General features: G+C 44.7%; 1 protein-coding gene across 6 annotated transcripts in view; it reads right to left on the bottom strand.

Moving 5' to 3' along the window:
- rfx2 (regulatory factor X, 2 (influences HLA class II expression)) overlaps positions 1 to 17,476 on the bottom strand; it is a 79,115-nt gene that overhangs the window by 25,388 nt on the left and 36,251 nt on the right. For 5 of the 6 annotated variants that reach the window (XM_057841091.1, XM_057841096.1, XM_057841090.1 and 2 more), the window contains 5 exons: positions 14,248 to 14,322; positions 4,339 to 4,520; positions 4,057 to 4,176; positions 3,642 to 3,760; positions 2,861 to 2,979 (listed from right to left, as the gene is read on the bottom strand). In XM_057841091.1, coding sequence (XP_057697074.1) covers positions 2,861 to 2,979; positions 3,642 to 3,760; positions 4,057 to 4,176; positions 4,339 to 4,520; positions 14,248 to 14,322 — 615 coding nt within the window. The remainder of the gene's footprint in view (positions 1 to 2,860; positions 2,980 to 3,641; positions 3,761 to 4,056; positions 4,177 to 4,338; positions 4,521 to 14,247; positions 14,323 to 17,476) is intronic. The other variant, XM_057841094.1, reaches the window with a different exon arrangement.

Genomic DNA, 17,476 nt, shown 5'->3' with positions numbered 1-17,476 from the left:
GGAGGAGCAGTGAGAGGGAGGGCAAACATTGAGAGGCCTACCATGGCAACCAGACACACAACACAGATCCTACAGGCAGCTCCCGCTCCTCACTGCGGGCCCGGCTGGTGCCGCCGCCAGCCAGCGGGAACACCACACATCAATCAACGTCCTCAAAGGTCACGTTTTGGGTGTCAAACTGCAAATTTCCTATGAATTTGCACACATTTGGCAACGTGTTGACCTGGGCTCACAACTCCAACCCCAAAATTCACAAACAATTTTATGAGGGAACTTAAATGGAAATTACAGATCCGCGCTCAGCTAGGTAAAGTAAACATGAACAGATATTGTAATCTTTTTGCTGAGCTGTATATCTTGTGTTAATATATTGGCACCAGTACAACAACTCTGAGTCTCCCTCTCCAAGAGTGTGTTTGCCGCTGGATCTTTTTACACAGCGGTGTAGGCTTCGATCACCAGCTATGTTTTCGCGTCTACTTAGCTGTCGCCATGGCAACCTTGTTTACGGTTGCCCCCAGCAACAGGTCAAACACAGAACTCCAAAACAAAAAGGAGAATTCCCCATCCCCCTTTGAACAAGCACTTTTTTTGGCCTCGCAGAAAAAAACTGCATGCCTTAAAAAGAAAAAAAAAATCATACTGGAGCGAAAAAGCTCATGATAGCATTCATGTCTGTGGATTGAATTTGTCCTGTAGATACTTCAAAGGATTTTACTGAATTTGTTTTTCTTGCTGAACATGATTTGAAAAAAATTTATCGCCCTCTAATTCCGATAAGGAGAAGCCTTTGCTAATGAGATAACAGGTCACGGTTAGCTCCAAATGAAGGGAACCAAGTCAGAGGTATGAACATGAAACACACAGAGTGGCATGAGAGCAGCAGACAAAGGTGGAAGGCCGCGAGCCCGTGTGCGGACGAGGCGATACAAAGGCCCGCGGGGAGGCCGCCACAAAGACACCGAGATGTCCGGCCGGCGTGCACAAAGGTTAATTGGCATGTCTTGAAAGCTGCTCCTGGATGAAAAGAAGGCAGGAACAAAGGGAACGCGGGCAGGATGGACAAGGGGAGGCCGGCGATAATGCGATAAAGCACTTGGTTGCTTTAATCACATCAGCTTCTGTCTGTTAAGCCCCCTGATTGTAATGTTTCTTATTATTTCCCTTTTCAACCAATGGTGAAAGCTGACTGAGGTTCTTCAAGTGAATTATGCAATCATATGATGATGTCTGAAGTTGAGAGCATAGGTTACAAGGCCAGAGCGCTTTACTCTTGCCACTTTACAAACAACCAATTCAGAAAATAAATCCGTCATAATAAATATGCAGCATGTTGAGGACATCAGCCTTTACATTTGGACTGTTGGCAAATAATTTAAAATTGTGTTATTCAATCCGGAATCGGGCAACGAGAGCTATAAGGCCAACAGGGCTGCTTTCTGAAACACTGAAATTGAAGTATTTAAAAAGAAGAACTAAAAATAATGGTTCTGTGAAATAGCACTGTGATCTCTTCAGGTTCTATTGAAGTGATTTCTTGATTGAAAAGGTCTGTTGGCAATCAAGCTCCGAAGTGGTCAGTGAAAATGCACTCATCTCACAAAAAATGTGATGAGCAAAATCGCTACAGTTGATTCATGAATCAAAGCGGGCAATTACATTTTATACACTGTCCATGTAGCTTGGCAGTTTTTCCCCCAAAAGCAACAATGATAATATATATATTTTAAAAACTTTTTTTTTTGTTGACTTATCTTTTTCTGGTGTTTACAAATTTCCAATCAGCAAGTTTCACTGAGCATTGAGCCAAATAAAGCACCTTCACATTTATATTAGGTGCTTTAACGCTTATTAAATATTACATTTTTTGGACAGTAGACATAACAACCATAGACTTCATAATATATTGACGGGACACAGAGCGCGGGGCCAATTAATAGGGGGCCTATCTCCGTCAAAGTTGACCGAGTCGAAGCACAGACAAACCGCTTTTTACGTAGAAAATTCTGGTGAATAAATACTTAAATCCCTGAATTTTTTATATAGATGGATGCAAAACAGTCTCGATTCTTGGTTAAAAGCAAAAACAGGCAGTTAGCATTTATTTTAGGTAAATATGTCAAATGTGCTGCTAGTCTTTAAGCCATTGTGGCGCCGCCTTATCACCGCTAAGAGCTTTTTACGTTGAAAATTCTTGTGAATAAATAAATGCCTAAATCCCTGAATCCTTTATAGATATGCACGTAAAACAGTCTCGATTCTTGGTTAAAAGCAAAAAACCGGGCAGTTAACATTTATTTTACGTAAATATTGCGAATTATGACGCCAATGCTGAAGCGGTTAATTTCTTCCATTGATTTTTTTCACAACGTTTCAAAATGCATGCATGGTACGAAAAATATAATAATTACCTTGAATCCTCGAAAAAAATCACTCCTGAGACAATCCTTCCTGTTTGTATGCAGTACAGCTTTCGTACTTTTTCAACCTAAATTCGGCGTTGGATCGCTGCATGTGTGAATAACTGCGACTGATTGCAAATAACTGAAGCAGAGTGTGGGACGGCCACCTACTTGAAGGCGTGGCGCAGTGACTGTGGATGGGTCCCATCAATATAATTATGAAGTCTATGCAACAACCTTGTGAGTGATTGATTTTAAACTTTTTACATGCAATATTACAATGCAATCAAGGTTGAAATTGTATGTGATAGGAGCAACACCAGCACAAAGGAATCCTGGCCAAGACAGGTAACGCATCAATCTGTGGGGTGTCGGAATTCACAACCTTTGGCACATCCCCCTACCCCTTGAATATACCCTACACTGGAACAAAGTTGAAATGCATGGCCGTCACCTACTTCGCAGTGTTCTCTGTAGAGGGTCTGCAGCTTTTTGATGTCGTTGATACTGATGCGCTCCGGCAGAGGCTGGGTGCCCATGTCAGGAGTGGGAAATTCAGGCAAACTGTGGGCTGTGTCTGCATGAAGACATATTGGCAAGTTATCACTAGACACCAGATTGGATATACAGTAATTGATATTCCACTGATAGCACTGATAATGACGAATGTGTCGTATTTTTCGGATTAAACGTCACAGTACAAAGCTCCTTTCAGACATAATACACAGCAACATTACCGTGAGATGTGATCCGCAATCTACCTTTTTTTTGGGATTCAGCTGAAACTGTACTGTTCTGACCCATTTATATGACCATGATACATTCTTAATCACAATTATTTAAGAAAATAACAACAATATTAGGAAGAATAAACACTACTAAGACTCATACTGCCTTTGCTGGGCCAAAGACTCTTGGCGGAATCCCTTTCAAAAGTGAACCTACTCCTCTTAAGCCCTAACACTGGTAAACAATTGTTGGATCAAGTATTTACATAGTTAATTAATTCTTTTTTTACCACTTATCAAATTCAGTTAATTTTTCTGACGGCAAAGACAAAAAGTTAAAATTGTCTGAGTCAACTGAGCCAGGACATCGCGTTCACACAGGAGTGCAGAATATTACCGGACTTCAGGCCATGTCTGAAAGGGGTTTTGGTCGCATGTTGAAGCGAAACTATAAAAAACGTGATAGTCTGGAAGATACGGTAATCAGGAAGACATCTTCTCATTCACTGACCTATATACTGCTGGTGGTGTTGGCTCTGAGCTGCAACAGATTGTTCTGGCGTGTTATTACACTGAGAGTTCACACACAAATTGTCAGGCATTCCATCCACCTTCTGCAGAGGTTTGAACCTACACAGGCACGAAAGGGCAGGATTATTGGTTTAACTTGAAATAATTCAATAAAAATAGGTATTACAGTAGTTTTCTACGTCAAATTCAACCAGAACATGAAAGTAAACGTGTAACCAAGAAGAGGAAATGAGACTGATAAACAGCTCAAGGCTCAGTTTACAGGGATTAAAGAAACACTGTATGAAAAATTTCAGCATGATCATCTAACAAAATTAAGTAGACATTGCTGCATGAGGCTCTTTAGGGATAGACAACAAAGGATTATGGGAAAATCGAGCGCTAAGAATGGTGACCTTTGTTTCTGGTGGACAGGCTGCTGCCTCATGGCCATGTACTGGGTGTCCTCTTGCAACCGGTTTAGTGGAGAGTCTGGCTTCACCCGGATGCCATAATAATGATACTTTGAGTTGCCTCTGGAAGATTCAAAAGCCAGAAAGCATGTCATCAGAGTAATCATGGTCATTAGCATGTCGCTAATGCCTAGAAGCATCGTCATACTCGTTACATAGCTAATAGCTACTTGATTACTGTTATCAGGAGCTTCGACGTCACGGAAGGACAAGCTCAAGTCGTACCTGGTTCCTAGGCGCCGGGTTCTCAGGCCCATGAAGACTGAGCGAATGAGCTTGCCGAAGGAGGCTGCGTTGACCGGATCCAGTTTCTGTTCCTGGCAATGTCGCAAGTAATGGTTATAGAGGGAGCACCGGGGCAGGCTCACACCCTCTGCTGTCTCGTAGTTGTCCAGCAGCCATTGGAGCTAAACATACATACGACATGGAATCAGGTGATGAAAAAAACAGTGTATTGTCTCACCTCACAACCTCAACAAGGCACAAACACAGCAAAGCAAACATATTTGACAGGTTGTAACATCACAAACGGCTGAACAATCCTTTGTCATTTAACATTCCCCGACTTCAACTGAGTCAAATAGATGAATCAGTTTAACGCAACCAAGATCAGTGAAAACAAGTAAAGTTTCATTAAAAAAAAAAAAAAAAAAGTGCTGCTTTGACAGCAGTTTCTTGGGGCGCTTTTACATTAAACCAAGAGGACCAGGGTCCGGTTGGAGAGCCACTTCGCAACAACACTTGCAAATTAGTTGTTGAAAGAGGTTCAGCATTCACACTGCGCAAACCAAACTTTCCAAGCAGCAGCACGTGGACAAAAGGCGCCCTCATTGAGTGGACAAATAGAAGAGGAAAAACCTTCCTCCTGGGAGGGGTAGGAGCGTGGAGCTTCACAGCATGGTGCTGTAAGTAATGGAGCATAGCATTATTTTTACATGGGAAACTGTATATAGTTAAAAAAAAAAAAAAAAATTATTACTGTCTTATATTTTGCAATGATATTAAAACCCCGTGCATTCATAAAGGTAAGACCACAAACAATTTTCATTTCAATCTTTTCATAAAGAGATTAGACTAAGAAAAATACAATACAATATTTAAAAACTAACTTTTGTTCTTCTTTTCATGCTTTTTGTTGAGCAATCTGTTTTAAATTGATTAAAGTGTCAGAATTAAAAGTTAATAAACTCTTTATTAAACTGAATATTTCACTACAGGTCAAAACTGAAATCTGTGGTTTTGTACACCACTCTTTACTCTCATTTATGTTGCATGAATTATAGAATTGCTATGGCCAACACAAGGAGGGTGTAGAGTAAATACATATTATTTTCTTACTTTTACGTATCTGTAATATGTACCGTGTGTTCGTGTATTGTGAAGAATGCTGATGAGATATTAAATAACTAGTAGCCAATTGAATAAGCTACCCTTTTTGGTTTATATATTTGTACATCTGACACTAATGGAGTCAGTGCCTCACCAACCATGAACCTCACCGCACGTCACTGAACATCTGTGCGTGTCTTTCTTGGTGCCTGTATGCATATAAGTTTGAAAGTTAAAAAAAAAACAACAAAAAAACTAATGTAGCGTAGCATAGCAAATCGCCGCTAGGCCAAACAGCGGGTTTGCTCCCTCCTGACTCGAGCCAACTGGAGTATATAAAAAATGCATTAGGGGAAATTAAACCACGAAAGGAAACCGCGTGGAACCCCAAGTAACACAGGCGCGGAATCGCTTTCACTTTCGTGACTTTTTGGACTGTCAAATTGTCGTCACTTCCAGGAGAGAGAGAGGCTCCACCTGCCCTGGCTTCCATCACTCTCACGTGGTACGTTCAGCAACAGTACGCAAAACGCAGCCACCATATTAGAACCCGATTCTGTGTATCAAATGCAACTGCTTAGCGCAACACAGCAACATTTAACCATGGTTTGCCATTGTTGATTTTGAATAGCGTACCCGCTGCACTTCCACTTCTAAAGATGCCCTGCGAGTACCCTCACTGCCCCACGTTGTAATGCTGCACATAAAGTAGCTAAAGCGCACGCTGCTCCGGTTGCATTGTTCTGATGTGCATTCACATTAGCGGACTATCTGTGAAAAAGAACAAACTGTCACGTCATGGAGTTGTGTCACGTCATTTCCTGTTTTATTTTGAAGGCTTCACCCTCCTTGTGTCTGTACACTTGCCCTTCCTCTTGTCACCTAATCACCTATTGTTTCCACCTGTTGCCCATTACCTCTTGTGTATAAATAGTCTGCATCTCCCCTGTCTGGTGCCAAATTGTCTTACTACCCATGTTAGTCACGTCGGCCTGGTTTCACAGCATTCATAGTTGTCTAGATTTTACTTTTGATCATAGTTGTCTTGGCTTTTTCCTCCAGTTGGAGCGTTTTATGTTTGTAATTTTCCTCCTTTTGGAGTGCCTTTTGTTTGAGTTTTTGATCGAGATTGTCCTGACTCATTCCTCCGTTAGGAGCGCCTTTTGTTGGTATTTTTCCTCATCCCCGCATGCTAGCGGAAGAACCTCTGTTTTTGTCAATAAAAGTTTTTGCCTGAAACTCCGCAGTTGAGCCCGCCTCGTCATCTCGGCCTGACAGAACAATTTGGCCAGAAATGGACTCAGCGGAGTTTGCCAAGTGTGTTGCCACGCTCCGAGAACAAGCAGCTCGTCTCAGCCGCCAGGAGAACTTTCAGACCACGATGGCCGCACAGCTGGTGCAAACGAATGACCTGTTAATGAATCTCACAGCCCTGCTGCCTCCAGCACACTCAGCCTCCACTGTCGGATCCTCTGCCTGCCCCCCCCCCGCTACTTCCCCCACAGTCTCCGGAAGAGGACCTAGATTGGCGCCGCCGGAGCGGTTCTATGGGGATCCAGGTACAAGCCGAGCTTTTATTACTGACTGCAGCATGCACTTCGATTGTTTGCCTCATGAATTCACCTCTGATCGCTCTCGTATCGCCTTCATGGTGTCCCATATGTCGGGACGGGCCCGGGCCTGGGCCATGGCAGAGTGGGAGCACGATTCATTATCATGCCACGTCTTGTCCTCATTTAAAGATGCCCTTCAGACAACGTTTGACCCTGTTTGCTCTGAGAGAGACCGTGCCCGAGAACTTAGCAACTTGCATAAGGGAGAAGCCTCAGTCAATGACTATGCCATTAAGTTCCGCACCCTGGCCACAGGTTGCGGCTGGTGCCACACCGCCCTCTATGACACTTTTTTAAGGGGACTCTCTCCCACTATCCAGGATCGCCTCGTACCGCTCGACCTTCCAGAGGGGTTGGACGACCTCATCGCCCTTGCCGTGCGCACAGACCACCGTCTTGAAGAGCTTAGTAAGAGCCGACCTACCCACACTGTGAGACCGCTTCCCCAGTTGCTGAAGCGGCCCGAACCTCCCCACGCTCGCACACCGCCAGCCTCACCCCCTAGGGACGATAATGAAGCCGTACCTATGCAGCTTGGACCCACTTGTACATCTCCGCTTGAACGCAGACGCCGGCAACGGGAGGGGCTGTGCTTCTACTGTGGGGGTTCGGGACACCTGGTGGCGGCTTGTGCTGCCCGCAAATCCAGGTCCAGTCACAACAATAAACCTGCGTGTCCCACCCCTCGCTCTACGACTACTGTACAGGTTAAAAACGGGTCCTTCTCCCATACACTCCCTGCCCTGATAGATTCCGGTGCGGACGACTGTCTGATGCCTTGGGGGGTTTGCCATCTCATGGGCCTTCGTGCTATCCCTCTCGATCGGCCCCTGGTGGCCAGATCTCTCAATGGTGAGAGACTTTTTTCTATCACCCACTCATGCGAGCCCATAGAAGTCACTTTCCAAGGACACACTGAGACTATGTCTTTCCATTTGTTTTCTGCACAAGCCCAGACACTGGTTTTAGGTCTTTCATGGCTCCGTAAGCACCAACCTCATATAAATTGGAACTCTGGTGCCGTACTGGGGTGGGGTGCAGACTGTAAGGGACGTTGTCTTGAAGAGAAGAATCCTGGGGTCAAAGGTCATGTTAATGATGAGACTGCAGTTAACAAGTTTTCTCTTTCTGTCACTCCAGAACCGGCAATCGACTTGAGCACCATCCCAGACTGCTATCACCATTTACGCCAGGTTTTTGACAAAACCCGAGCCCAGTCTCTGCCACCCCACCGTCCCTATGACTGTGCTATTGACCTTATCCCGGGCTCCACTATCCCCAGGGGGCGCCTTTATCCCGTCTCCCGTCCTGAAAAAGTCGCCATGCGTGAATACATTCAAGCCTCCCTTAAAGCAGGCCTCATCCGTCCTTCCTCGTCTGCAGCGGGGGCAGGCTTCTTTTTTGTAGGAAAGAAGGATGGGTCACTCCGTCCCACCATAGACTACCGCCAGCTCAACGACATAACCATCAAGAATCGCTATCCACTCCCCCTCATGTCTTCAGTATTCGATCAATTGCAGCAGGCCAAGGTCTTCACTAAATTAGACCTCCGCAACGCCTACCACCTAGTCCGCATGAAGGAGGGAGATGAGTGGAAGACTGCTTTTAATACCCCGGATGGCCACTACGAGTATTTGGATATGCCCTTCGGCCTCACCAACGCACCCGCAGTCTTCCAGGCTTTGATCAATGACGTACTCAGAGACTTTCTCGACCATTTCGTTTTTGTTTATCTAGACGACATACTCATTTACTCCCCCGACCTAGTCACCCACAAGCGGCATGTAGAATCAGTTTTGAAGCGCCTTCTCGCTAATGACCTATATGTTAAAGCAGAGAAAAGTGAATTTCATGTTGACACAATCTCCTTTTTAGGTTTTATTGTAACCCCTGGGGGCGTTTTGATGGACCCTGCTAAAGTTAACGCAGTAGTTAACTGGCCAACACCGGGCAGTAGAAAGAAGGTTCAGCAGTTTCTCGGGTTCGCCAATTTTTACAGGCGGTTTATCCGTGGTTTTAGTACAATTGCAGCCCCTCTCCACGCTCTCACCTCCACCAAGGTTCGTTTCGAATGGACCCCTGCGGCAGATGCAGCGTTCCGGGCCTTGAAGACCCGTTTCACCACAGCCCCCATCTTGACCATGCCTGATCCCCATCGTCAGTTTGTGGTGGAGGTTGACGCCTCCTGTGAGGGCATTGGGGCTATACTGTCCCAACGAGCCGAGCATGACGGGAAGATTCATCCCTGCGCCTTTCTTTCCCGCCGCCTGTCGCCAGCGGAGCGGAACTACAGCGTGGGTGACAGAGAACTACTCGCCATCAAAACTGCTCTGGAGGAGTGGCGGCACTGGCTCGAGGGAGCGGAGCAGCCTTTCATAGTCTGGACAGATCATCGCAACCTAGAGTATCTCAAGATAGCTAAGCGACTCAATTCTCGCCAGGCCAGGTGGGCGCTCTTTTTTGATCGATTCTCCTTCTCTATCTCTTACAGGCCGGGGTCCCAGAACATCAAAGCAGACTCCCTCTCACGCCTCTACGACCCCGAGCCTGTAGCCAAGGAACCTGAACCCATCCTGCCACTGAACTGTGTGGTAGGGGCGGTAACTTGGCAAATAGAAACGGAGGTTAAGCAGGCATTAGGGGGGGTCCGGACACCTCGGGGGTGCCCTGAGAACAGACTATTTGTCCCGGCTGACCTACGCCCCCGGGTGATCCAATGGGCCCACTCCACGCCGCTTTCCTGTCACCCGGGAGTCAGGCGCACCATGCATGCCATCTCCCGGAGGTTCTGGTGGCCAGGCATGGAGCCGGAGGTCCGGGAATACGTCGAGGCTTGCTCGGTATGTGCCCGTAACAAAACGTCCACCAGACCACGCATGGGCCTCCTTCAACCTCTTCCGATTCCCTCCAGACCATGGGCAGAGATATCATTGGACTTCGTCACGGGGCTCCCTGTCTCCCAGGGAAACACCACGATCCTGACAGTAGTCGACCGCTTCTCTAAAATGGCCCACTTCATAGCCTTGCCAGCCTTGCCCTCTGCCAAGGACACAGCAGGGATCATGATGCGACAGATATTTCGCATTCACGGCTTCCCCCGGGACATCGTCTCAGACCGGGGGCCACAGTTTGTCTCACGTTTTTGGAAAGAGTTTTGCCGTCTCATCGGGGCCAAGGCCAGCCTCACGTCAGGATACCATCCGGAGTCCAACGGCCAGACCGAGCGCCTCAATCAACAGTTGGAAACCGGCCTCCGGTGTTTGGTATCCCAGAACCCATCTACATGGAGCAACCACCTGGTCTGGGTCGAATACGCCCACAACACACTTCCCACCTCTGCCACAGGTATGTCTCCCTTCAAGTGTGTCCATGGATATGAACCACCTCTGTTTGCAGCGCAAGAGCAGGAGGTCTATGTCCCATCAGCCCATGCAATGGTTCGCCGTTGCCGACGCATCTGGGAGGCAGCTCGCCAGGTGCTCGCCCGCCAAGGAGATCGGGTGAAGAGGGCCGCTGACCGACACCGACGCCCTGCACCGGCCTATCAGTCAGGACAGCGAGTATGGCTAAGTGCCCGCAATCTGCCCCTCCCGGCTACCTGCCGGAAATTGGCACCCCGCTTTGTGGGTCCGTTCCCTGTCTCTAAGCTTGTAGGTCCGGCGGCGGTGCGGCTGCGTCTTCCCCGTTCTCTGAGAGTACACCCCACCTTCCATGTCAGCCAGGTCAAGCCTGTGGTGGAGAGCCCCATGGTGGCTACGCCTTCTCCTCCACCTCCTCTGGACATCGATGGCGGTCCTGCCTACAAGGTCAAGAGGCTACTGGCCGTGCGGTCCCGAGGCCGTGGCCGCCAATATCTTGTGGACTGGGTGGGCTACGGTCCAGAGGAAAGGCAATGGGTTCCCTCTCGGTTTATCCTGGACCCTACCTTAATCAGATACTTCCATAGGGACCATCCTGACCAGCCTGGACCGTCTGGTAGCCGGTCCTAGAGGGGGGGGTTCTGTCACGTCATGGAGTTGTGTCACGTCATTTCCTGTTTTATTTTGAAGGCTTCACCCTCCTTGTGTCTGTACACTTGCCCTTCCTCTTGTCACCTAACCACCTATTGTTTCCACCTGTTGCCCATTACCTCTTGTGTATAAATAGTCTGCATCTCCCCTGTCTGGTGCCAAATTGTCTTACTACCCATGTTAGTCACGTCGGCCTGGTTTCACAGCATTCATAGTTGTCTAGATTTTACTTTTGATCATAGTTGTCTTGGCTTTTTCCTCCAGTTGGAGCGTTTTATGTTTGTAATTTTCCTCCTTTTGGAGTGCCTTTTGTTTGAGTTTTTGATCGAGATTGTCCTGACTCATTCCTCCGTTAGGAGCGCCTTTTGTTGGTATTTTTCCTCATCCCCGCATGCTAGCGGAAGAACCTCTGTTTTTGTCAATAAAAGTTTTTGCCTGAAACTCCGCAGTTGAGCCCGCCTCGTCATCTCGGCCTGACACAAACAGTGCTAGTTAGAAAACGCCCTTATCATATACGCCGCATTCCAACGTATACTATTGTACTTATCGCCAGCATTGTATGTATTTTTCAAAAAACGCATGAGCACATAACGTCGCAGCAGTATACTGTAATGCCTGTTAAAATATATGGGAAATTCTGGAGATCAATTAACATAAAATTTGAACATATTTTGTTATTGTAGCGAGGGTAACTTAAGCCCATTTCAGACACATATCCCGGTAAATTCCCGTGTAAGGTGACGCGGCATTTAGCTGTGTCATGCCTTTCACACATGGTGAAATGTCCCAGGAATAATTCGGGTTGCATGTGTGAAAGAAAGTGGCCTGATTTATCCCGGGTTGGCACCTCGGCGCTCTCTGTGCTGAAAGAGCGGTTGGCTCGATCTCATAACCCGGACGTTACGTAATTTTTGGTCAGCATCGGCTGTCTCATTCTGTTGGTCAGATCGTGTTTTGTTACAGAGCAGAGGTTGTGGGCGCATTCCCGACGTTGTACCTGCAGTCAAATCAGGCTTATCAAGACTGGATATAAGCCCAGGCGATCCAAGGGAAGAGTGCCGAGATATTAACTTGTTGGGCAGCATTCGACACCTTGTACTCTCAAATTTTGTGTATTTGCTAGGTTGTTTGTCTGTTGCCCTTTTTTGAAATCCCCTACGTTGTTTTGTTGTCTTATCGGCTCTCTGCCTACCACTTAGGTCAGTATTATGGATCCCTGTCGGCCGTCGACCTAATGTCACGGACCCATTGAGTTATTCCCCTTTTGTGCGATTGTGTGTATTTTTGTTTGTTTTTAATAAACCCTTGCACGCATCTTTCCGTTGTTTTTTGCTTTGAAGTACAACCATGTTTCCGCAGTTGCGGACCCAAACACCGGCAACAAAATAAACCACACATTTCAAAAGATGGACGATGGACTCTCTTCTTCGGCTCTACGATCCAGTACCACTTTAATTTCATTATGTTTTCAGTTTAATTTAGCCATTTCCAGTTTGCCATGTTGATGATTGTAATGTTTGTTTACTGCTTTGTCTTACTGCGAATATAGAGGAAATGGCGACCAGCCCACCATGATATTTACGTCATCAGCCTTTGTGCTGTGACCCGGGAATCAAACGTGTGCTATCACGCATGCCTCGTTCCGGGAAAGTCCCGAACATAATACTAAGACGCGACCTGTTAAATGCGTAATCTTCGTGGCAGTAAATTGCTTTCACACACAAGGGCTACCCGTTTAAATCCCGGGATTTTAACGGTGTTCAGGTATATGTGAAAGGGGCTTTAGTGATGTAAATAAGATGACTAAGTTAGATATTTGTACAAAATATATTTGTAGTTGTAGCAAAAAAAAAGTTTTCTACAAATACCTGTTATTTTTGCCTCAATGACTAATTATTTTGGTAGAATTTGATTTGATACATTTACAACTTACTGTATTGGCCCGAATTTAAGACGGTGTTTTTTGCATTGAAATAAGATTGAAAAAGAGGGGGTCGTCTTATATTCGCGGTCTAGACATTATACCCATTCACGACTCTAGATGACGCCAGATATCATTAAAGCGATGTTCTTTTATGACAGATCTCAGCTACTCTCCCCATTCACGACGCTAGATGGCGCCAGATATAATTGAAGTGATGTTATTTTATGACAGATCTCAGCTACTCTCCCCATTCACGACGCTAGATGGGGCCAGATATCATTGAAGTGATGTACTCTCATGACAGATCTCAGCTACTAGTTTAACCAGTTTGCATTATTTTATTGCAATGTTTTTCCTTATTCAGATTTGTTTCAAGACTACAGTTACAGTTAGACTTCACGTTGATGGTTATTGCAGTTATTGCAATTTTATTGTTTTATCAGAATAGATTGGTTTATTTACATTTCAAAAACCAGAAACCATTCATTTACGAATGTGATTGCACTTCAGTTTACATATTTAAATGTTCAGATATTAAGATTTGAATGGGGCAAAATAACATGCTTTTTCTCTCAAATATATTGTTGTAATCATTTGTTTCAGATGTACTGTAATTATTTTCTGTATAAAAATTAATTTGGTGTTCAAAAAGTCTTTTTTCAAACTTGAGTCTTGAAAAAGAGGGGGTCGTCTTATAATCAGGGCCGTCTCCAGGCCAATACGGTATATTTTGTACAATTAAAGGTTGCGCTGACTACAACTACAACACTTTTTTCTACATCAAGTTACTTCTGCACCAAATTTACTTTCAAGACTAGAAGTAGTGATTTGTCTGTGAAAACACAGTCTCACTGGAGCAATACAACACACCCATTTAATGATCGGCTAAAAGTGTCCCAGTCGTCTTAACATGCTTCATCATAAAGGGTAAGGACAAGTCATTTAGTCTAAGTACTAAATGTATTATTCTTTCACATAAAACACAAATATTTACGGGACATGTACATACAACAACTTCATGCAGAGTGCAGTGTGACGGATTGTTTGAGAAATGACAGCAAATAAAAGCAGATCAGAAATGAATAATATTGGGAAAATGACGCATGTCAGTGGGACAGTGCTGTGTCAGTCAAGCTATAGAGGTAGGTGGTGATTTTAATGTTGCAAACACAAGTAAAAACACACCGCCAACGCAGAATCCCCCCACCCTCTCCAATGTTCTTATGTCCTTTTCAAAGAAACTTCCAGATGGACTTACATGGCTGTTGAGCAGGCTGCTTTTGTGACTTGCAATTCCTTCAGACTTTTGGAGGTTTTCAATCGCCATTTCAAGCTAAAGAAAGAGGCATGCAAAAAAAAAAGTTGGACACAGAAGGGGGAGGAGGCAAAAGAGAAAGATAAAAAGAAAGTCAAAAATAAGCAGAAGTATATTAAAATACAAAAAAGATAAAGGAAATAAGACTGTTAGCAAGCAGCCAGATTTTGCATTTCCATTCAAATCAGTCAGTGTTGCCGCCAAAACCATTATTGCCACACAAAAGCATGCAAATCAAAGGACTTAGAGTTTAGTCAGGTCTGGCTGGCAGTCAGAAACTCAAATGTATGCAAATGGAACCCACAAATAGGGGCAGAGGTCACATCAAGCTCAGAGACAATAGGTCAGCAGTGCCACCCCCCAAGTACCACAACTTATCAAACAATGCCTTTTAACACAGAAACTCTTGACAAGTGAGACCCAATACACCGACGTACTGTACGTAATTGTTTGTGGAGTGCATTAAGTGATTTTATCTTTGATTGGTAAAGTGATACGGACATGAGCTGGAAGACAAAATCAAGTCCCAACGAAAAGACGTGCTACTGCAGCCAACTGAGACATAGAAGGAAAAGAAAAAAAAAGAGGAGGCATCCTTCCAAGCCCGAAGAATGCTCCCGAGGGCTCCTGGCCAAATGGTAATGAGCCCCAGGGGTTGCTTTGTTTCACAGGGCGCTCAAGTGCCTGTGAAAACCTCTGAAACAAGGCATGGCTGAATTATTCAAGGCAGTGTCCTGGTTTTACAGGCTGTCCTGTCCCTGCTACACTGCAGAGTCGGGTGGCCCAACTCGAGGTGCTGCAAGATTTGCCACCTTTTAACTTTGATAGAACCCTGAAAAACAGCATTTACTATTTTGCCATTGTCTGTGTGATAAGTTGCTATAGGGTTGCTGCAGCAGTTTTACAGGGGCCCAAGTGTATGTTGCTCCCTCAAGCTGTTGCAGTGAAATAGTGGAGTTCCGGCACATCCTCAATGGGGTTTTGTGGCTTGCCAACTGCTCAAGATTGTGGTTCAAATGTGTCACGAAATAATTACAGGTTGTCACACTGAACTTTAAAGTGCAAATTTCCTGGTACCTTTCTGTTTTAGGGATGTCCTGACTCCCAATCGCATATTTTTGCACCCGAATCACCTGATTTTGAGAATCTGCCAATACAAAGTCCCAATCCGATACCGAAAAGATAAAAAGTATTTTTTTTGTTTTATATATCTCAACAAAAGTTCCAAAAAACATGTTACAGTACTACACTGTTTACAGTACTTCCTCTTCTGCTTCTGCTGCTGTTGCGGGGTATAACACGTATATAGTTTTGTTACTTTTAGCAATGCCATTGTATTTCTGGATTATTTTGTTACTTTTTGGCCTTTAAAAAATATATACACTGCTGGCCAAAAGTATTGGCACCCCTGCAATTAGATAATCCTCAATTTCTCCCAGAAAATGATTGCAATTACAAATGCTTTGGTAGTGATCATTTATTTTGCTTGCAATGAAAAAACACAAATGAGAATTTAAAAAAATTAGATCATTATCATTTTACACAAAATTCTAAAAATGGGGTGGACAAAAGTATTGGCACTCTCAGCCTAATACTTGGCAGCACAACCTTTGGATAAAATAACTGCGAACAACCGCTTCCGGTATCCATCAATGAGTTTCTTACAATGCTCTGGTGGAATTTTAGACAATTCTTTTTAGCTAACTGCTCCAGGTCTCTCAGATTTGAAGAGTGCCTTCTCTAAATTGCCATTTTCAGATCTCTCTACAGGTGTTCTGTGGGATTCAGGTCTGGACTCATTGCTGGCCACTTTAGAAGTCTCCAGTGCTTTCTCTCAAACGATTTTCAAGTGTTTTTTTTAAGGTGTGTTTTGGGTCATTATCCTGCTGGAAGACCCATGACCTCTGAGGGAGACCCAGCTTTCTCACACTGGGGCCTACATTATGCTGCCAAATTTGTTGGTAGTCTTCACACAAGCAAGCAGTCCAGTGCCAGAGGCAGCAAAGCAACCCCAAAACATCAGGGAACCTTCACCATGTTTGACTGTGGGGACCATGTTCTTTCGTTTGAAGGGCTCGTTTTTTTCCTTGTAAATTCTATGTTGATGCCTTTTACCAAAAAGCTCATCTGACCAGAGAACATTCTTCCAAAACATTTTTGGCTTTCTCAGGTAAGTTTTTGCAAACTCCAGCCTGGCTTTTTTATGTCTCTGGGTCAGAAGTGGGGTCTTCCTGGGTATCCTACCATAGAGTCCCTTTTCATTCAGACGCAGACAGATAGTACGGGTTGACACTGTTGTACCCTCGGACTGCAGGACAGCTTCAACTTTTTTGGATGTCAGTCGAGGTTCTTTATCCACCATCCGCAAAATCTTTCGTTGAAATCTCTTATCAATTTTTCTTTTCCACCCACATCTAGGGAGGTTAGCCATAGTGCCATAGGCTTTACACTTATTGATGACACTGCGCACGGTAGACACAGGAACATTCAGTTTTTTGGAGATGGACTTGTAGCCTTGAGATTGCCCATGCTTCCTCACAATTTTGCTTCTCAAGTCCTCAGACAGTTCTTTGGTTTTCTTTCTTTTCTCCAAGTCCTCAGACAGTTCTTTGGTTTTCTTTCTTTTTTCCATGCTCAATGTGGTACACACAAGGACACAGGACAGAGGTTGAGTCAACTTGAATCCATTTTGGCTGCATGTGTGATTTAGTTATTGCCACCACCTGTTATGTGCAACAGGTAAGTAACAGGTGCTGTTAATTACACAAATTAGAGAAGCATCACATGATCTTTCAAAGGGAGCCAATAATTCTGTCCGGCCCATTTTTGGAGTTTTGTGTAAAATGATAATGATTTAATATTTTTCCCATTCTCTTTTGTGTTTTTTTCATTGCAAGCAAAAGAAATGAAGATATTACTACCAATGCATTTTTAATTGCAATCATTTTCAGGGAGAAATAGAGCATTATCCGATAGAATTGCAGGGGTGCCAATACTTTTGGCCAGCAGTGTATATATACTTTAAAAAAAAAAAATTAAAACCCTACCCTTTTCACCTGATTCCGATCATCTGAAAAATGGCCCGATCGGCCTGATTTCCAATCACGTGATCAGTTTGGAGACATCTCTAATCTGCTCACATTATAACTTGCTTGAATACCAACAAACCCCC

The sequence above is a fragment of the Corythoichthys intestinalis genome, chromosome 7 (genome assembly GCF_030265065.1).
Source record: "Corythoichthys intestinalis isolate RoL2023-P3 chromosome 7, ASM3026506v1, whole genome shotgun sequence".
NCBI classification, from domain to species: domain Eukaryota; kingdom Metazoa; phylum Chordata; class Actinopteri; order Syngnathiformes; family Syngnathidae; genus Corythoichthys; species Corythoichthys intestinalis.
This window is presented reverse-complemented; position numbering and strand designations above follow the sequence as displayed.